At 34.7% G+C, this 23413-nt stretch overlaps 1 protein-coding gene across 1 annotated transcript; it reads right to left on the reverse strand.

Moving 5' to 3' along the window:
- Positions 1–3816: 3816 nt before the first annotated feature.
- LOC137408439 (cation-dependent mannose-6-phosphate receptor-like) lies at positions 3817–14347 on the reverse strand. Its single transcript, XM_068094969.1, has 6 exons — positions 14213–14347; positions 13470–13633; positions 9698–9807; positions 7700–7848; positions 5579–5705; positions 3817–4277 (listed from the first exon to the last, which is right to left on the reverse strand). Exons 1-6 carry the CDS (start codon positions 14341–14343, stop codon positions 4152–4154), a joined length of 807 nt encoding a protein of 268 aa, XP_067951070.1. The 5' UTR covers positions 14344–14347; the 3' UTR covers positions 3817–4151.
- Between the last annotated feature and the right edge of the window lie 9066 nt (positions 14348–23413).

Genomic DNA, 23413 nt, shown 5'->3' on the forward strand with positions numbered 1-23413 from the left:
TTCTTTCACAAGCCAAAACCATCCGAGCTCGGAAATATACGAAGCTAAGCATACAAAGATCAGAGGGCTGTATTTATTCATACACATGAGTAAAAATGAGGAAAGCTTAACTCCTATAAACTTTTTTCCTTTAAAAAGATCTTTACATGAATTATTTAATGCAGACAGCGTATTAAATGTAACTAAAAACCCTAATTTTTTGCAAAATGATGTTCAACTGTCCAAATTACTAATCTTATAAACATACAGTAGTTTTCATCGTTACGGTAAAATACATGCACATAGCATAAGGAGCAAATAAAACTTTTGTGCACCAGATGGCATCAAATGCGGGTATTCACCACTGAAACTTGTTAGTAAAAATCTACGCAGCTTTAGTTTCTAATTGGTTCTTCTGAGAACTCAAGCTAACGATAAACAATAATAATTAAATCTACTTAAATGTGTTATGGAAAAGTCTGTTTTGTTTATCTGTCATCACAGTTTTAATTCATCACCACTAATTTGAGTGTTTGTATTTTAAACACCCATCAAGATACATATAAGCCCACAATACAGAGACTACAATTTGGCAGAGTAGAACATCGTGTGGTATCTAGAAACACTTAGAGAGAGAGAGAGAGAGAGAGAGAGAGATATATATAGAGAGGATTAGTTTACGGCAAAACTTGTAAGTATTGCCAATTATGTCAGCTAGTTGTGGTTATAAAAGTGTATAGATATTGTGAATAACATAGAATAAGTCATGGTTATCCCATTTCTAAATAAGATGCCATACTGAGTTACTGAACTGAGTTACCCTTCCTCTTCTCTGTTCATTCGCTATAGATTTAGGTGTAGGTTTTAACTCCCAATAGAAAATCTTACTGAGAAACCAAGATGAATCTAAATAAATCTAATTGTTTGTTAGTTTATCTGTCGAATGTCCGGTATATCGATAAAATATGCACGCTTACAGTCCTTGCTAGTGTTGGGAACATAAAACCCGCTTCGACATAGAGCATAAACTTACTTAACTTATAGCACACACAGAAATAAACAAACACCTTCGTTTACAAGTAAGAATGGTAAATGTTGCGTATGTCAATTTAAAAATAAATTTTCTGTGCAAAAACTTTTGTTATTACCCATGCAATGCCGGCAATTCAGCTAGTATCTCAATAAAATACAATAAATTTGACATCGCATCCGCTATTTTTTTTTGTTACTTTATAGTTAAGAAAACACCTGAAAAGGTTTAGACGCCAAAGTAAAGAAGTAAATCAATCAATGATAATCAATCATAAAACCTTGCTGATCAATAAAAAGTTCTGAGAAGTAAAGCAATAAGCACCTAACAAAGGTCTACATTTGTTATATCGTTGAGCAGACAACAAAGCCTTGACAAACTTTTAGAGCAGGGAGATGATGAGGTGAAACAGATTTAGTTGTTGATATTTACAAAAATATTTTTTATTACTAGGCAAACAAATACAGTAATCACACATCAAAGTGTTGTGTGCCAAAACATAGCAGTTTGTGCATTGTGAAGTCAGCCTTTGCTTTACATTTTGCTCTCTGTTTAGATGTATGTATTTACTAGTAGCAAGTATTACAGAAGTTGTTAAAATCTGTAAATGCCTTGGTGTCCAGTTTATCTATCGACTAGCTAAAATATTTAGTTTAATGTTATAAATCTAATACTATATGACAAAATCTTTACTAACGTAAGAGCCATGTTCGTCCTTCTGAGATCACGGTTGGATGTTCAGGGAAAAAAGAATGCACCATACAGGATTCGAACCCACTCCATTCAACTTTGCCAGCCGGCATGCTGCTACCTGCATAGATCACTCACTTTTTCTTGTGTTTATACTTACACTAGTTGAATGCCAGGCATTGCACAAATAATAAAAAAAAATTTGCACAGAAAATCAACAGTTACTATCAAACTTTTAAATAAAGAAGTTTGTTTATTTCCGTGAGTATGCTTAAAGTATAATTAAGTTTATGCAATTTATATGCATATATTTATAGCATTTTGGGGAAATCTGGGCGCATAATTGTCTTCTAGCAAAATTAATCTTCTGTTAAATTACCTAACGTGTGACGCGTAGGTATTTTAACCAATCGCTATTGGAGATTGGCAGATGTAATAACTATGTGCACAACTAGCCCATTGTACTGGAAGTAGGTGGTGTGGCTTAGTGGGTTAGCTTGCCAGTCTGTAGACCTGGAGGTTCCGAGTTCAAATCTAGTGCAAAGCATATTTTCCGTTCCTAAAACTTCATCACTGTAACTGGACACACAAATGATGTATGACCAACAGACAAACACGGAGATTTATATAGATACGCATACTTATAGACTTATTCTAAGTTTGTTTCATGGTCACTCAAAATGGTGGCCAAATAACTATGATGAACCTATCTGATTAAAGAGTAATTGAAATGAAGTTTAAAGTTTAACAGTTCATATACATCCAGTCAAAACATAAACTAAAAATCGAGAACCCTCAACTGAAACAGATATTCTGATTAGATGTTAATTTGCCAGAAAAAAGTAACCTAAAATAAATACATATAAATATTTTTAAATACATATAAACCTATTTAAATATGTTACCAAGTCTTTGAAAAGTGCCGACAATGTCCTAAAACTTACCCATCTGATCGGATTATACATAACTAGAGAGATTAATTTGGTCTAAAATCGCCATTAAAACCTGACAAGCCTTTTTAATCAAATTAAGACCGGCCAACAAAACGCCCATAAAGCCGTGCGACAGATAGTAGAACCATAAAGCCGTGCGCATTTCACGAGAAAAGTGTGCACATTTCACCAGTCTATGGCATTGTCCAAATGCCGAAGGTTTCTGTTATAAACGTAGACCGTTTGAGGCGTAGACCGATTTACAGGTACGAAAATGTGGTACAGTTTATCAGCCTATGTTTTTTGCCCAATTACCGAAGGTTTCATTAAATTATCTAGAACATTAGCCAAATTTCTTTACATCTTATGTACAAGCTAGGGCCGAACTAGAGTGGCCCTTTATGACAAGAACATGTCTTTACTTTGCTCCAGTTTACAGAAAACTTCCAGACACGTGAATGCTAATGCTTGCTGTTACAGATCGCTGTCAAAACCATTCTACATTCAACACAACCAACTTTCAAACTGTGTATATTACACAGCAGCTTGCCATTTTACTTCTAATATTGCATTTCTACTATTGCAGGGGAGAAATATAAAAATACATGTATAATAATTTATTTCATTATTGCTGTTTGTTGTACATAATAACACCCAGTACATTACAGCTACCATTGCAGTTCTCCTATTGCACTGCAGTGCCATTTGACTGCTAATATTGCATTTCTCAACCAGCAGTACCCTTTCTTTTTCCATTACCACTTTGGTCGTGGGCTGTATGACGGGAATTTCTGGTTATTATATAATGATATATTATTATATATTTAATATTATATCAATATTAAATATTATTATTTATGTCTATGTTTATTATCTATATTTATATCTATATTTGTTATCTAGGGTTTATTATATCTATGCAATGACACTTAACATATGACACTTAACACATGTATTATATATAGAAAAGTTTTTAATATATTTTGCATTATTCGCAGTTTAATATTATATGTAATTCATATAATATAATCTTCTACAAGCAGAAATATGCCATAACATGCTAATATCTTAATCTAGTTTCAGATCCCAATATTTTGTTCACTGTAAGAGTTGTCATTTTGGTTTCATCCACAATCTAAGATGAGACAACTCCTAGAAACATTTACATATTTTGGTAAGCAAATGATCATTCATGAATTTTTTGTATTTTGAAGAGAAAAAAGATCTTAAGGAAAACATAAATTAATTCTTTATAGTATCTACTCAGTTAGTCACCATCAAACAAACAAAAAATTTTCATAATAGCAATGTGGTAAAAAATACTTATCTAATTTCTCCAAAAAAGAGTTAAAATGATTCGAGCATTCAGTAGCGATGACATCCTTTATTGCATATCTCTGACTAGGAGGAAGCATGACTAATCATGATTCTTGACACCCTAAACCGAAAACTGACTAGCACAAAAAACTAGAGTTCTGACAACCAAAGCCGTTTCTAGTAATCTCTCAGGTTATACTACTTCAAGCTGGTTGTAACGCCTCATCGCTTGACATGAGAGAAGGTGGTGTGGTGCCTTGCATGCCCCCAACTATCTGGTAGTCATCAGTGGGTCTCTTACCACAGCGACACACCAAGTTACAGCCATCCTGCAAATGTTAACATCTGCTGCATTTCTAACAACATTCGTATACAGGTAGAATTAGGATATATTTTCTCCCTGGCAAGAAATGTTGTTGAACATTAAGTTATTTTTCTTAAAAGGAATAAGCTACATGAAGGCGGGGCCATAACAGGTCTCATTTTGGTAATATCAGTAGATTGGTTCACCAAGTACAGACAACTCCTCTTAGTCATAAGCAGATTAACATGAATTATGTTGATGAATGATCTTTAGGAGTGAACAGGCTGAAAACACCATTGGTAATTTCAAGTCTAACGTGGCCAAGATACTCCTTAAAGAGGCAGTGTCTCAATATATACAGTCGACCGCTTCTCCGGACTTCATTTTCGCAAACTTTCAATTGTCTGGAAAATGTCCAGGGGTCCGGACGATTGTCCGATAAGGTTGTGTCTGTCCAAAGAATGTCAGCTTTGACCAATAGGCAGCTCTCACGGCAGACGACATGTGGATCCAGCCAGAGTGTTGCACTGTGATTTTTATTTGTTATTATTACTGTTATTAATATTATACTGTACCGTATTGCAGGTATAGCCTTATTTTAATCTCTCATGTATACTGTATAAGCATATTGTACTATATCGTAACCTACGAGTATGTGTGTGAGACAATATAGTTGTTTACAGTACTCAATTTTCCGAGTCCGACTCTCAACAACCGACAGTTGTCTGAACCTAGATTAGCTCTACTAACTCGTGCGCTCATCAAAATAGGAGAAAGGCTAACTCAGCAACAATAGTCACCCACAGCTTAGGTGATTATAATTCTAGAGTCGCTACAAGCACACATTAGATCTTAGGGATGTCACAACGATGAATACACACTGATCAGTGGGAACTTGGGCTAAATAGTTAGCATTTAGTTGATGTTAAACCAAATACAAAAAATTGGAATTACAAAAATATATAAAACAAAACATTGTTTCAGATTCAGCTTCTGGTTAAGAAGGCAAGTAGCTCCATCGACACGAGGAAGACTGATATGAAACCCATAGCCTTACAGTCAAGTTTAAGGTAGTGAAACACAAACATATCGCCTCGCTATCGATCTGCATAAATTAAATTCAATAATTTAGATGTAATATTAAATATATAAAAATCACAAATAAACACTGTAAGGGGAAAAAATAAAAATCATTGTACAAAAACTTTCCATCATGCTAATTCTGGTAAATCCTTTCAAATGTACAAAACATACCATCTAACAGATAATTCAAAAAGCGGTTCTGGCAGCATAACTCAGACGCTGCCAGTTACATAAGTTACTTACCGCCTGCAGGTGTCCAATCTCTTGCCAAAACTCAGCATTTGGAATTTGTCTCCAGCCTCGGCGCTTCTTAATAAACCGCGTATACAGCCAGCCAGAGAGGAGGTAAACCCCAGTAGCAGAGAATAGCCTATGAAACAATAAGGACTACAATAAATTCTTTACTATAATAAGAGTTGTATCCGTCTGTCTGAAGCCATGATTGGAAGTTGAGAAAAAGATGGCTCGGTGTAGGATTTAAGCTCTTAGCATTTGGCTTAGTGGCTTGATGCTCTAACACATGGGCTAATTGATTGTCTTCCGGCATCGGCATCGCAGAATAATTATGCAAATAATTGAACTCTGTGCTTTGTCAGTGCGCCTGACCATCTCTAATGGCACACTAGACTGTGAGAGTATCAATTTACATAAGAAAGGCAGAGGGTACCTGAAGCTAATCTGTCACTACTACCATGCTAAAATGATGCAGGTAGTGCCTGAGAACCCTACCTCTTACTGCTGGGACACGCCCTAATCACTTCTTTTCCGACATTAACACTATGAAGGTTAGTCTTGTATATACAAGCAGGTCCCACGATCCTAGACCACATTAACAGCCTTCAATTGACTCTGAAAGTACTTATGACAGCACAACTCCTTTTGAACTGAATATCATCTTAATGCTCAAAGTTTGTAGGACTCAATGGAAGAAAGAGAAATCAAATGAAGTAAATAGTTTTTTTCACACTCTTTCAAAAAAGTGATGTTTTAGTGATAACAGAAGAAACATAATTGTTGATGTAACCGAGTCTGATAGAGTGGGTATATTTGTTATTAATAGAAAAACAACTAGTGTTATGGTAAAGCTCTTGTTGCTGATGAGATGCTTTCTAATTTTGTGATCCTTTATTATTAATAACTTCAAAATCAGTATGTCATTAGGAACTAATGTTCTGTTAGCGGCCATTTTTCATTTCTCCGTCGGTTAGAAATATCCTCAGTATTTCAGTGATATCTCAAGAGCTAATATTCTATTCCACTAAAAATTTCGCAACCATACTGATAATGTAATATGCACAAATCAAAAGAATAGAAAACCAATCAAAACAAAGAAAAAAGTTTACTCGGGCGAAGCTTCAGGTAGGAAAACATTTTCCCAAATTAACTCGAAGCCAGGCTTCAAAGTAGACGGCGCATGTTCAGGTCTAAACCTGATTCTAAAGAGACGTTTTTGGCATCATGTCGGCAGAATGTTCGGTTATTTCATCTTATGAATGTGTCTTATTTAATAAATCCAAAGACAAACAGTGAGATTTATATGGATAAACATATAATATTCTAAAAAAATAAAATTTAAATAAAACCTTGGAAAATGAATGTGTTTTAAAAAATAAATTAAAAAGATGTAACAATAAAAACAGGAGTTTATTGGTACTTTTCCTTAGATACAGGCAGTTGGTAATGTGAACATGGCGATGCTGAGGTCTGGAAGCAGAGGGGGTGATAGAGATATGCAGCCTATCTTACTCCTATGTTAGAAGTTTAAATAAACAACATATTCAATCATGAAGCTGTGAGACTTGAAAAGCTGCGTGTTAAAAATTACTTGGAGTGTGAAATCAAATATTTGCTTAAATTTACTGCCAAGTTGAGGTAAATACTACAGAATTCTGGCAAGAGGTGACTTCTAACAACTATCAATTTAAAAGCAAATGAGGGGCCTGAATGAGGGAGAACGGATAAAGTGATATCCAATTGTTGTATCTATTTTTTATATGTTGTATCTATTGTTTATATGTTGTATCTATTGTTTATATGTTGTATCTATTGTTTATATGTTGTATCTATTGTTTATATGTTGTATCTATTGATTGTGATAACTACTTCGTAAAATGATCATCTAAAAGTGAAAGCTAAGAAGATGAGTCATGTCATAGTTACAAAAGCGAGTAACATTTTAGAAGCGTCAGGCTGGTTCAAGATGATTACAATTTGTTATTTTTAGACCTTCTCTATAACAAATGTTGAAATTCTAGTAATTTGTTTACACCCCAAAATACCATAACTGTACCTGTCCTGAGATGAGCAAACATGGAGGATTACAGGGAGTGAAACAAACAGTTAGGTAAGTAGATAGAAACTCACACTATAAGGATGACGGAGCCTGGAGTAAGGCTGTAGAAGAAGGCATTACAACCATCACTTATACAGGCAACACAATTTTCAACTTCAAACAGGTGGTAGCAGTTCTTATCACGGTCTAGATTCTCATCCATAATTCTCGTCTTGTTCAACTGAATAACATACATATTCGAATCTAGGCTTTAGGAAAATTTAGGAACGCAGGTGACCGATTTAAAACCATGGCTATACATACCAACAAACCTCTATTTGAAGGCGATGTATTAATTTTCTCAGGTACACCGTCACTAAAACCATGGCAATGAAAGAATTAATTGTTATCGATATAACTGAGTCCTTATTAGTATCATTTTATAAACACTTTACTACTGATCACTTTCTATTATGTGTTCATAAAATCAAAGAATGTCAAAGTGGCAGTTTAATAAAGGTGGCGTTTTATTTAAGGGTGGCACTTAAGGATGACATTATATTAGATGTGGCGTTCAATTAAGTGTGGCTTTCAAATAGAGGTTTTACGGTAATCTAGAAATGCCTAAACATCTGGTATGACAAGACACAATGAAGCATAGTTTGAACAAATAGATTGAACAATAATAATTGAATTCACCAAGGGTAAGGCCATGGCTATCATGCTATATTTTGTATACATACAGTTCAGCGCTTTTAAAAGTTTCACAGATTAAAACTTTACTCACTCTATCAGAAAACCTGAACAACTGCACCTGTGCAACTACATCCACTCTTACATATCTACCAAATATAAAAAATTAAAGGAGCACTATGGTGTTAAAAATACAGCTGAACTTGAAAAGGAATATAATCAGATCAGAGTGCTGTCAATAGCTCGCTAGGCTATGACAGCATTGCTGACAAAGGCCAATATGTTGCTTTGTAGGCAACACATTATAAATCGTGATTCAAACAATGAAAGAAATAACTTTTTTTAGTAAATAATATTTCGTCGAATCAAAGATGACCTCCAACTGCACTTGGTTAAAAAAATTGAGAAAGGTCATGGCTGATTGGTTGAAAGCTGATCTGACCACTTTTAAGATGACCTTACACAAAGTTTCAGTAGATCTTGTCAGAAAGTATCGATATTTTTCTATAATTTGGGATTGTTTTTGATGTTTGAGGTGGTCTGACTGTCAGGACGTTCTACGATTAAAGTCGACAAAACTTGATCGTGGTTAAAACACTCAGATCAAGTGAGAGTGTGATTATAATGTCTATAGTTGCAAAGAGACCAACAGAATAAAGACCCATAGCCCTGCAACTTGAATGGGTGTCAGGATGTTTCAATATTAAATTGACAAAACTTGATTGCGGTTTAAATGCTCAGAAGAAAACTGTGTAAAATGGCATCACTTGTTGCTATAGTTACTATTGTTGATATCGGCTATTACATTCAAGTCGCAGCATAACGTCTCTATTCTGTTGGTCTATTTGCAATTATAATCATAATCACACTTTTTCTTAATCAATAAACATCCTGGAAGTCAGATCATTTCAAACATAAAAAATCGCGAATGATAGAAAAATACTGATATATACCCATAAAATCTACCACAGCTTTGTGTGAGTTCAACTTTAAGAGAAACAACCTTTGAAATAAATAACAAAAATAGATAAACTATTAGCAAAGGTTGATAAAAAATTTTAAAACTACAAGCTGTTATAGATAATAATAAAGTGCTAATATAATAATAATAATCACGAGTAAAAATGAAAGCAATTGGATGAAAGGATGAGCACAGAGTGAATGGAGACTGGCATGTTCACACAGATTAATGTCAAGAAAAAGATATTCTGCATTGGGTGGCATTAGGAGATCATCCAGTCTACTGCATGAAGTTTATTCAAAGAGAAAATACAACAGAAGAGTGGTTTGAATCCTGTTTTCAAAAAAGTCAAAAAAAGCAGAACAGCCATAGATGTCTTTGACTCCGCCTTAAATGTTATCTTCGCCAAACCAACAATGTACAAGACATGACATACCGTATCTGCATCATGGTTACACACAAACATGATGGCTGCGTGTCTGTTTGAGCCACCACACCGGCCTTCATACGGGTCTCCATTCATATATTTTAGAAGAATCCAATGGCCTGTCAACATGAACCAACACCATAATAAATGAGATTATGCCCTTAATAAGTTAAAAACAACACAATATGTTAGAGCACTCTCCACTATCCGTCTACCTAGCTATTATAACAGCCAGGTGAGACAACCACCAATAACTAGCAAGACATCTAAAAACAGGTGGTTTTCAACTGTAAATCTTTTATCACCAGCTAGTAATTTGATACAAACTTCATATTCAAGTTTCTTATCATTAAGTTATTGTTCTAAAGCAGAGGTGGGGAACCTACTTGGTACTGCGGGGGGGGGGGATGAATTGCATTACACTGATGACGGACCGCAACATAAACCTGACTTTCAAATTACGCACAAAAACACTCATAATAGCTCTCAGTGAGATGGCTGAAAGTTCTTCTCTTTTGTGAGGCGTGCGATATCCGCTGATATATATCAAGCATCTCCCTAGAATCAGGGTTGGCATTTTTTCCGGGAAAAACTGTTTTTCCCAGGGCAGCAGGAAAAACTGGTAAAAACCAGGAAAAACTGGTAAAAACCGGGAACAACCGGAAAATATCTCTAAAAATTTTTATCCAAATATTTTGTTAAACAATGAAATTTAATAAAAATTGAAAATTGGACTAAACAATTAGTTGTGTGACTTCATATTTATATCAATCAATAGCAATGGAAATAAAATAGTGTTTAAAAGTGGGAAAAATTAGAAAAAATCAACACCCAAGATACAGACCAACGTTAAATAAGCCTTTTACAGCTCCAATAATAGAACTGTTTTGACGTGTATTGTTTAGCACTTTTTCCTTGGTGCAGACCAGCTGGGCAACAGGCTTGGAGTGGAGAAAGCGTCCAAACTGGTAGCTTGATATCAAAACCTAAAAACAATTTCTTTAGGGTATGTTTCGGCCGAATACGAAGATTAACTTTTCTTAGACAATCAATTCTCAATACTCTAATCCGTTTGTTCAGTTCACCGGTCTCGACTAGTTGGCATTATCTTCATGTGTTTTCGTTTTTCAATTATTTTTTAATTGTTGTATTATGCTTACTGTCATGTTTCACACATATGAATTTTGCTTTTCATTCAATATTACTATTTAATATATGTACATAAACGAATATTATCATGTGATCTGGTCTTTTCATTCAATATTTAGTAAATAAACCAATTATAAAGGTTATGCGCTTTCTCAGCCTGTGTACTATTAAAGAGCCATAAAGAAGCTCTATGACAGCTAATAGTATAAGTGTATTGTTATTCTTTGCTTAGGCCTAAGCATTAGTCAACTTGTTAAAAAAGAGGTTTTTAGTTTTTCCCGCTTTTGGACAAAAATGAGTTTTTTCCGGGGCGGTAAAAACCGGTATAAACCGGCGGTAATAACCGCCATGGGAAATACTATGCCAACCCTGCCCTAGAATCTAGAGAGATGCCTGACCAGTTCACTGTAGACATACAACAATATTGCAGTGAAACTCAGACCCCATATATCATGAATCAATGCTCACTGCCTATACGCTGTGTACATGCGGATACTTATCACAGCTTTTGTTAATCTCTATACCAAAACAGGGGATAACTTTTCATATACTATCGCAGTGAATTGTCATTAACAGAACCGATATGCCAAATTTCGATAACTTACAAAACTATCTACCATAAACTCTTCTCAGCTGTAATATGAACTGGCTGCAATGGCATTCATTTGAACTCTGTGTAATAAAAATATATTATAAACTACAAACATATAACATGTCATATTACTCCGCAATGTACTACAATAGGCATTAATGTATTCACTTCCTATCTTTAGGCCTTCAGCTTATTCAGACTGTTGCAGACTGTTACGTAATGCATCCAGATTCAGAACCAACGCAATTTTAGAGTTATCAGCTCTTACGAAGTGATTTCTTGCTCGCGATTTTTGCTTGCTTGCCAATTTTCTTTGAGCTCAAAAGGTTATAAAGATCGGTGATTATATACTTGAACTAATTCTTCAATAAAGATGTCGGTACATTACGCTGCTAAAACAGGGAAGGAAAAGAAGGTTAGGTAGAAGACCGGGTCGACATTCATAAAGTTGTTGCGATCAAAATGGAAGCTCATAAATCAATGAGTGAACCGTGCAGGTTATATAATTTAATAAGTTACTGGATTTTTATTAACGGTTGACTTGCAACAAAATTCACATTACAGTTATTTGGTATCATAAGATTCACCATGTCTTACTCTGTTGTGTTGTAGGTGCAAAATATATGGGAATGTGATTACAAGCTCTTAAAAGCTAAAAAAACGAACAGTTAATCGCAGCCACACGAGACCGCCGTCGTTTGGATTCGCTTTCCAAAATGGCTCAAATGGGATGTAGTTGTTACAGGATGGTTTCTGTTTACACTTTCATGCAACCTCATTCGTCGAAATATTTTCACAAATATACTTCACGCATTCAATAAAACCATGTCTATTGTTCTTACACGTCTGTTTTATCGTCATTGTAATGCTGTCACTTTTAGCACTAATACCTTATAACTTACCGTAAAAAATTGTTAAACTTTTTAATCTTAGCTCGAAGGAGTACATATCATTGTCTGATAATCATGACGAGCCTATTGGATACCTGTGATAATCGAAAAGTGCTGCAAAAATTATTTGCGAAGTATTGGGTCACGTGATCAGATTACGACTTGACGATTGAATAATGCTGAAACAAAACTGTAAAGTAGCGAGCATCTATATTTGATACGGGATCTTCGGTAAAACCCGAAGTGTTTGTCATAAACTAGTGCTACGACAAGTTTTATATTGAGCTTTTTATTGGCCTTTCAATTCACGTGAGAACATCATGTGAGAACATCACGTGACAAGACGATAACCAAACTGTAATGAATACATCAGATAAATAAACAGATTCCAATCTACGGCGGCTTTTCATTTTGGGCTTTTAAGAGCTTGTAATCACATTTCCACGTATTTGGCACCTACAACACAACAGAGTAAGACATGGTGAATCTTTTGATATCAAATAACTGTAATGTGAATTTTGTTGCAAGACAACCTTTAAATTATGTGTTATGACAATTCAAAGTGCTTTAGAGCGGCATATATTAATAAAGTTGTCATAAGCTTCTCCATGGAGTTATATTATCAATCACTATACCCTGTGGGCTATAGCGGAGTGACTAAAGGGAGTGGCCACTGTATTCTGGCCTGGCCAATAAAATGTTGAAGAACACAGATTTGGTTTGTGGCAAATTACTCATATATACCATGATTAGTACTCCCTCTTTAGTCATGACACAAGGGGTCATCATGTCACTTGGGTTACATAGTTATTTTGATACCTCTTTCTGTTCAAAACATTCAAGAGTCTGCCGCTAGTCAGTCATGTCATTGGTATATTTTCGTGGTCGCTATTTAGTATAGGGTGCAATCTAATCGCCGACAATGAAGTCATAAGTGTTGCAGATATGAGATGCAGCAAGGTTTTTAACAATACATAGCTAGTTATATGGCAGAAATCTATGAATATTAAAATTATCTTTCAAAGCTAAGGAGTTCGCACAATGGTTTGTATTAGCAGGTTACATTATAAGAGCTGATAACTCCAAAATCGAATATGTTAGGTTGTGACTTAAAAGCTAAGCGGGCATTTTCAAACAACGTAATACTCACTGCCTGCCATCAGCACGCTCTCATTGTATCTACCGACAATGATCTTTTGCCCATCCATTGTAGTTTCGACAGCACCTGCGTATTCTGTCTCATTAGCTTCTAGAAGATTCTTGCAGACGCCAATTTCATAGGTCGAATTAAATTTGGGGTCGTTTATCTTTACACTGAAAGGTGAATCAATTGAAAAAACATAAATATACCACAGCTAAAGCCACACCGTACTTTGGAAAAAAGGTGCAAACTTTCTGGCACAGTAATTTTTAACTCAAACCTCTTAATGCCAGATATTCTAGCACTGCCATGTTTACGCTAAGGGAATTATTTATACTTATATACAGTAAATGACACGATGACAATAACAAGAAAATACAAAAACCATTAGTTTGTTCGCAAAACTTCACAGATAATACCTTTTTCTTCAAAACACATAAAACTAAAATATACATTTTTATGTTCAAATAGGCAAAATATGATTGAAGGATCTCGTGAACCGCATCGGTCAGTAGCCATTATGTACAAACTTTTCTCTCCCACTTTTGCTTACAATTTGTTGAGCCCCAAGTCACAACAAAAAATGGATAACTTCTTGAAAACTGAGTTCCTTGTAACCTGAGCCAGAAATTGTCTCACCAAAAGGCCTGCGCCAGAATGTCTGAGCCAACAAGGGCCATTCCGAAAAAAATGTCATCTAGTATATCCAAAGCTGTACCAAATATGTATACTAAGAGACGAGGGAGACGCACCTTGAACCCGCTAATTTATCTATATGCCGCCAGCCTTCACCATCCTTACTGCCATTAATATCTGTGCAGTCATTGTCGGCAGACGCAGGCACTAGACTTGTGATCAACAGTAATTTCAACAAGGCTTGCATTTTAGGCACCTAAAATTTCAAATGCAAAACCGATAAGAAACTTGCTTGTGATCAATAAAAGAATTCATGTGCTTCCGATGACTTAGCTAAAGTTATTTACACGTGAAAATGTTAGTAACCAATCAAATCTTGGATTTATCTACTCGGTGTGTAATCGCATCACCATAAATTTGTACATATTAAATATTTATACCTATTATACATGCTTGCTGAAAAGGTGTTCTGTGAAAAACCAAGTTATTATGATATTGTGTAACCGGTGGCAGTGAATGGCAAAAGGGTCTTCAATACTGACAGCATAGAACAGAAAATTGTTGAATTTGCACATTTTTTAGCTTTTGATCACAAAAAAGAAAAACAACCATTTTCACTAGTGACTTTCAGAGAAACATTGTTTTGCCCTGACAATTCCTTTACAAGTAGGTGTTAAATTCACCACTTTTTTATTCCACTGAAAACTTAATTAATGTTATATGGTTTCAAATGGCCAGAGATTGACAGTAGTTTAATACCTGTAATCTACAGTGTTTATATACGATGTGCCTGTTTTTTATTGGTATGTTTTACATATTAATTACATATTCTACATATTTATGTTTGCATCCTTGCTTAATAAAATTTTATTCACATGCGCAATAGTAATGTGTGCATACAAGCTTGAGCACCAAGAGTGTATTGAGTTCCAGTGAAAAGACACTGGAATATTTATATGGTTTCAAAAGGACTAATTATCAATAAAGCTCTGATATAAGTTAAACTTGATGCAAGCATATGAATTACCAGTTAATACCAAAGCCAACAAGTTAAAACAAGCTCGCATAACCATTCACAAGAAAAGATGGTAAAATAATTTGGTCAGACTGTTTGACTTAATGCTAGTGACTGAGAACTTGGTGACAATTCATTGTAACTTGTGTAGTCACAACTCAGCGATGAATTGTGATTACCCAATTCATCGCTGTTCCTAGTAATTATGTCTGTATGTATAACCTTTCATTGGTAATAATAAAAAATGATGTATTCCATTACATGCTAAAAGAAAGAGAAACAATGAAAAGGCTAAAAATAGGAATTATTGAGTGAGTTGAACAAACGTGTTTTAAAAGTTAATAATCTAATAGTATAATTGCGGAGGAGTCAGGACAGTGAATTGGAGATCGTAATAACAGTAAGTTTGTACACCGAAAGATATAATACAATGGTGAATACAAAAAGATACAAATATAAATCTATGTTGGTCATATGCGTGGGAAAATAAATATAACTATTCTGGGCATAGTTTACGCAAGATTTTGAAACTTGGAACTTAAATGCGGATACTGACAAGTTTAAGATTCTTACAGTCATGCCATTTGAGCCAGTTATTTTTTCATTAGACATGGAGTAAATATATCTAAAACACATCTCAGGTGTGAACCTAGAAAACATTTTTACCATGAAATCTGTGTTAGTTGTAAGGCTATCATAGCACCTGTCGGAGGCTATCATAACACCTGTCGGAGGCTATCATAATACCTGTCGAAAGGTATCACAACACCTGTCGAAAGGTGTCGAAAGGTGCTGAGCAAGGTTTTAATCCAGCTGATGTGAAATGGAAATTCAAATTCTCTGCTGATATTCCTTGAATGTTGTTACGATCTTTCTCCAGTTTCACACCTAAATTATCTGTCTTGTATCACTTGGTTGGGTTTGTCAGATGATATCATTCATATAGTGCTTCTTATTTAAAAGTATCAAACTTGTGACAAGATTCCTTTTCAACTTATAAGAATGTAGTCTCCATCACACTTTAATTTCCATCCATTTCCATTTTCTTATCCATCCATGGAAGTAGTAGTTCACTTTTCACATACCGTGTCTGTTTGCAAATCATTTATGAGATCAGGCAATGTTAAATCCAATTAAAGTCTTTAAACCTCGCATTGACATCTTTCTTTAAAAGGAGTTTGTTCCAAAACAAACTGGCAAATGTGTTTCTAATGTTTTCCTCTATGAAAAAAGAACAATCCATATATGACACTTGTGTGTGAGCTTCTGCTTTGAAGTGCAACTACCCATTTTCTTGTTACCGGGAGTAAATAGTGGTCACTCAAGGATAGGAGGCGAATCTTCTGATCATGGTAATGTTGGAGATTGTTTTTGTAAGCGTGTTCTATAAAGGTAGAAGTATCAGTTACACGAATAACACCAAAAATCATCTAAGTTAACAGGAAAAGATCTATGAGATCTTATGTTTGAACTTTTCCTTCCATGAGGAAACAGAGTTTGGGGTCGGAATACACATAAGACAATGAAACTGCTTTGGTGCATATGGAGTAAAGATGTCAACGTAACTGCATCACTTAGATAAGAAATGTCTGAGTTTAAAATCGAAAGATTTGTCAATGTAGCAGACTACGCCTCCACCTTACTTGGTTATTCTATCCTTTGCTATCGAGTTGTATCCGGGAATGTCAGAGTACCTGCTGGAGGATTCTATTTTCAAAATGTTTCACCCAGACAGATTATTTTCAATTTGTGTGTAGATTGTAATTCTTTCACTACTGCTAATCCACAAACATTGAGATGCACAATTGTAAACAAGTTGATACTGTGCGACGAGTTATCCATTTCTGTTTATTTCCTCAGAGTGGCAAATGATTGATTGTGATGGTAAGATAGCTTAATCATTTAAGGCTTTCATTTGATGACATTATTTTTCAAATTTTCCCCTAAACCTGCAAAGCTTCCTGCCATCTTTCTTTGGCGAGTCTAGTTGTTTTTGCACCTGGACATGATTTTAGAATATCCTGATATACTAGTGAATTTTAACAGTCCAGTGGTGCACCTTTCATCATGATGTGTTTCTATTAACTGTTGTATGGATCTATAGTGGTGCTAATGAACCACTAGATAGAGTATCAGAACAGATTCTCACCATATTCTCTGCACTGGGTTTGTTTCTTTGCTGTATGGTAATACAAGGATTGAGCGATTTTAGTTTGTAAGGTGGTATTGTTCCTATCAATGTTGGTCCAAAGTGACTGCTGATAGTTCTTCTGATTGTATCTGGATTGAAATCATCAGTGTTGCGTGTTGGTCAGCTGGGTTGGTGAGGGAGACGATGATGCATTGCTCTGGTTTGAAATTTATTTCATGCTCGTTTATCACATTGCTTCTTTCCGAGTTTGGTTGAATAGGTTTTATTTGAGAGCCCGGTGACGTAGTAGAGGTGTTGGAAGGATGTTTCACTTAATCAAAGTGAGTGATGATTGGTGTTTGAGAAGTGGGTTGCTGGAATTTATCAAATTCCATTGTTGAATTCTTCGTCATCATTTTAGTCAGGCTGTTGTGGAACTCCAATTATGTAAATATTTGTAGTTTTGCAGAATATTCAACCATTTAGATAACATGAAATGGTCAGCTCTCAAAAATGCCGAAATGTCCAGAATCAAGGTAAGTTTACTTGTATTAGGCATCTCAAAATTACATGTGCATTATTTTGAGCTCATGACCTTAGCATGATGTAGGTTATTGTTCTCTCATAGTAGTGGGAAATTTACTATGGTAGGAGCTTTAGTTAATTGCAACTAAATCCGTTGTTTTTTGCAAAGTTGTTGAAGAGTAGTACAGGAAAGTAATTTTGGTAAATAAAATGCCAGAGCAAAATGAAAGCTATGATCTGCAAACTAATGATCAGTCGGAGAACAGGCAGAAACTTTTTGGTAAAATCACTCACATACTGGTATCCGGTAAAACATCAAATAAGAATCAGTGCTTAAAATTTATCTGAACAGTTGTCAACAGATCTGCATTAAATTTCCAACAATTAAAAGAAATCTCATATGTACTTTATTCATACAACCGAAATTTGAATTTCAAACCAGTTTATTGTGAAAACTGAGATGCTACACCATTGCTCATATGAACCAATTACGCCACTGACTTCATATGCAGGATTTTTATTTGCTTTTAAATCCTTTTTACAATATCCTTTTAATTTTATTTTACAAACTGATTAGGATGCTTATGAGGGTGCAAGTGAGTAAACCCAAAAATATTATAGTGCAATGCACTTTTGCATGTTGTATGTTATCTCCCCTTTGCAGTTTCGAAATGCATAATTAGAGGTTTGCAAAATTATGCAATAATTAGGTTCAAGTTGTTTCCAGCATTCGCTAACAACTTCACTTTTTAAGAATAATAAATAAAAGGCTAATATTGAAAACAATGATGTGAAGAACTGAATTAGTAAAAATGACAACACAACCAGTAATTATAACATAGTACATGACCAGTAATTATAACATAGTATGTTAAATATATATTTTAATATATATATAATATAGAATTAAATATTACACATTATAATATCTATTGCCACTAAGTAGTAATCTGTACTAGAGCAAGCAAGACCTGACTGATGGAAAGTGAATAATTCTCAGATACAAAAAATAATAGATTTGATTTCACAGCCATTGCTAACTCATACAATCACAGAACTTTTAAAAGCTTGCCAAGTTCAAATGATTTTAGCAGGCAGAGGACTTCGAGTCGCTAAACCAAAAAAACTTGGACTAGAGAATTAATACATGTATGTAATGTCTCATTTGGGTAACTGGGCTTAACAGGTCATCTGATGACTTTGCAGCTTCACAGTATACTTGCGTTGTGCAAACAGTGAGAGTAAGAAAAAAGTGGTGATCTTTTGTGGACTTTCAAAAAGGAATTACAAGTTGCAAGAATTTTTTTTAACTAGACTACAGCTTTGAACCTCTCCGAACATAAATTAAGGTCCGACTTGGTTAAACCTGAAAACATACTTCATGCTCTACAAAGGTAACTTGAATGCCTATAATTTAAGTGTTTTCAGAAAGAATTATTTATGTTGCAGAGGCGTCAGCTGTAATGGTTTTTTCCTGTGTAGCTTTCAATCAAGCTCTAACCACTGCTTGCTTTTCCTCCATGTCATGGACTCAAGATTAACTTACTCAAAAATTTTGTAAACCATCGGGAAGAATCGATACTTTTCTATCACTTGCGATTGTTTTTGATGTTTGAGGTGATCTGATTACCAATAATTATGTTTCAATATAAAAATAATTATAATAATTAATAATAAGGATAAAAATATGTGCAAAATGACATGACTAGTTATTATCATTGCGATAGTTGATATTGGCTATTGCATCAAGTTGAAACATTCACGTCTCGATTCCATTGGTCTCTGCAAATTAGACTTTTTTTAGCGTTATAATCGCGATCAAGTTTTATCGATTTCAATCTTGGCAATCAAATAAACTCAGACACTAAAAAAAAACAATGATAAAGATATTGATACTTTTTAATAAAATTGACTAAAAATTATATACAAGTTCATCTTTAATTTATTATTTGCGACTGAATTATGAAATTCTTAATAGCAAATCGTCAGTACATTGAAAATCCCATTTTTAGAACTACATGGGTTTTAATGCAGATATTAGTGTTTTGTTACATTATATGCTAGCAATTTATTTAAGAACACAGTCATCAATGCTCTCTTATATTAATATACAATAATTTTTTTGTTTATCTACCTAAAAGGGGAACTTGCAAAATGAATTATAAAACATCTTTATGTTTCCATCTTCAAAGGTTTATTGCTAGCCATCAAGCATATGGCTCATTGTTGTTCGAATGGTAGTTTTAATAAAATGAAACAAAACAATCCAAATAAAAAAATGTTCGCTTGGTTTATTAACTGCATACTCAATTGATAATAACGGAAGTTTGCCTTTTATCAAATTTTTCATAATTTATCATTGGAAGGTTTAAATATCAAGTAAAGGTTACTATACAGCTACAGGTTAGGCCTCACCTAATATCCAACATGCTGCTGTCTACAACAGGATGAATCGCTGATACATTTTATGTTGAAATGCTCAACATACACAGCCTTTAGACAGAAGCTTGGGCTTGAGCAAGACACACTGTCAATTAAAATGATATTTAAATTCCTAAAGGAATCAAATCGCTTAAAGCTTAATACAGCAATACACTGAAGCAATAACTCCTTCCCTAGAATACAGTCACTGTTCATGGCCACACATAAGGGGTAAGGAGGTCGTACTACTAGGCCTTGGGTCCGGAGGGGCCATTGCAGATGACAGCATCTTAAGGACCAGTTCTACTACTGACATTTGGCCAGATTTAGGTTACATTGGTTAAACTAATGCGAGAATATTGACTACATGTATCAGTTCTCTACTCCCAGATTTAAAATACAAACTTTTCATTCCAATATCTGCCAAATAAACATCTCATAAATGAGGGGCAATTAATCATGCTATTTTACTACACACTGTTATATCTGATATCAGCCATGTACATATAGACATGAAATGAATAACACGTTACATCATTATTGCAACGTTCAAACAGATTCTCACGGAGATGACATACACATATTCCGGAGATGAGAGGATCACCATTACAAGCCAACTTCCATATTCAACTTACCCTCTGTACTACTAAGACATTGAGAGCCTGGCATTAGGAAATCTCAGATAATCGCCAAAAGATTGTAGTCATAGCACAGAATGACAACTTGCGCCATGCGATATCAAGATTCGTATCTCGTATCAATCTACACTAAACCTCATATGTATTATGATTAGAGATTACACATGTTGAAATGTCAACTGGGGAAAAACAACAAAAGTAGCCAGAAAGTCCCAAAATTGCAAAATTCTCAATCCAAGACCTCAAACATGTAGTTTCACTTTTGGAAACTAAAACTAACGCTGAATCAATATACAAGGATGAATATTCATTCATATTCTTCACTCTTTCAATACAGCTTCATCATGGCAGACCAACATGTCAGCAGAGCAGACCGAAGGGTTGATTACCAACAGAGCAAGAGGGTGACTATATTTTAAGTCTCAGACATTTGCTTTTCTATGCTTATAATTCAGCCTAAAGGTATAAATAACCATATAGGCCCTATATGTTTCTTGTTCTTGAAATAAACATAATTTATAGGAAAACGCCTTGGCATTCGTCATCTTAAGAATCTCATTTCCTTTAAAACTGTAGTTCTAATTTGCAGCATCTGGGAAGTTCAACTTTAAGATCTTGGCTACATTAATCAACGAGATAAATTGATTAAAACAGTCAATAATTAAGATCAGACCTTACCTAAGAGCTATTAACAATAACTACTTGAAGCAGCCCATCTGCGTTCGATAATAAACTGAGCTATTCACAATACGTTGTAGGCCTAGAGTAATTGATAGGATATTCCAGCTCTATCAACCACCAATACAACAACACATCACATAATATGTACATAGCCCTATCAGTATATCAACACATGTAATTGTTTAATATTTTCAGCCTGCTATATAATGTGTGCAAATAAAGGCACTTTTCATATTACTGTAATAAAGATTGATCATCATCAGGATTAAGTAACTCTATTTGTTACGGGTTTTACTATATCCACAGCATGAGTCTTACAAATATAGTAAATACGCATTTCATTAAAACAACTTATCGTACGTTTAAAGAAACATATCGATCAGAAATTGAAAAATTAACTAAAAAAATATGTATGCATAATATAACGATCGCGGAAGCAAGATTACTTTAAATAATAAATTTAATACATTCGTAAAATGTAAGCTAAAAACAATCACGCACACTTTTATCTGCTTGCCGTACAGACTGCTATCTTTACTTTCCGTCGACGCAACCCGCCAGTTCGCCAAACACACTAATTCGTACCTAAAGTAACATCCAGTCGTCAACATGCAAACTGTAGTACCCTATGTACATGTACTTTTATTAAACAGATAGGAAGTGACAACTCCGGCTTTTTGAAATACGGCCAAATCCTATCTGAGTTCTGCAGTTCTGCTCATAGTTGAGTCATTATTGTAGCCACTAGTAACGGAAACTAACAGCAGATGAAGAACAGAGCTAGAAAGTAATGCAAGATGCGCTATAACTGTTGTCCATTTACAGCTACTTTCACTGTATTAACCGCTGTGTTATGTGTTGTAATCATGTTTGTATTTGCGTTGTAGCGACTGTATCAAGATGCGAGACTTGAAAACTTACCATGAATATCGTTCACTCACTATAAACATTCCATTGCGCAAAATAAAAGTGGGAGATTTTTCATCAATTACAACTTTTCAGATTCTCTATGGTTTGTCAGCCACATAATATTTGTATTATTCAGCTTAGGTTAATAAATTAAGAATAGGTATATAAAGCATTTATTGGAACCAGAAACCTCTTTTGGAGTTATAGTTTCTAAGAGCGATTCTAAAAGACTGCTACACCAAAGTACCTTTGAAGCTATACAACAAAATGTATTATTATGTAATAGGTAGCGCTTGATAGGTTAGTGCACTGCTGCAAATAAGAAGCTTGTCCAGTAGCTAGCATGAGGACCTCAACTATTAGGGAATTGCCTGTTGTAGTTTAAATGCTAAGCTTGTGTAGGCAGTTTATAAAAACATTTTAGGGCTCAATGAAAAATTTTAAAATTTGTTTAATTAGTGGCAGAGTGGGAGAAAAAATTGGATGTACATTCTGAGTGAATTCAGAAATAAAAATATGCTTGACCATAGAACAATGGTCAAAATTCTCAGTCGACTACCCCTAAGGTGACAAGTTTAAACTGCTTTGATGTCTAGTGATTAGGGAGCAAGCTGAGGTGCTTGCAATAGTAAGCATAAAATCCATAAGTATCATTGACAACACATTGCTATAGCTGCTTAAACAAAACTTCAAACAAGTGAATATCTCTTGAACACTGACAGATATAAGACGTTAAAATCTTTACTATAATAAGAGCAGTGTCTACTTTTGTGTGGCCAAACCCAAGTTAAAAATTTTAGGAAAAGAATTGCCTCATACGGGTATTGAACTCAGATCCCCGGTTTTACGGTGCACGGGACTGTAACGTGTATGGGTATTAGTAATTGATCAATGACCTTATCTAACTGTGGGAGACAACAGACTTTACTGTACGTTATCTATGGTAGCAGACACTCTGTAAGCATTTTCACTCAATGATAGCTACCACCAAAAGTTA

This window comes from Watersipora subatra, chromosome 11, assembly GCF_963576615.1.
Source record: "Watersipora subatra chromosome 11, tzWatSuba1.1, whole genome shotgun sequence".
NCBI lineage: Eukaryota > Metazoa > Bryozoa > Gymnolaemata > Cheilostomatida > Watersiporidae > Watersipora > Watersipora subatra.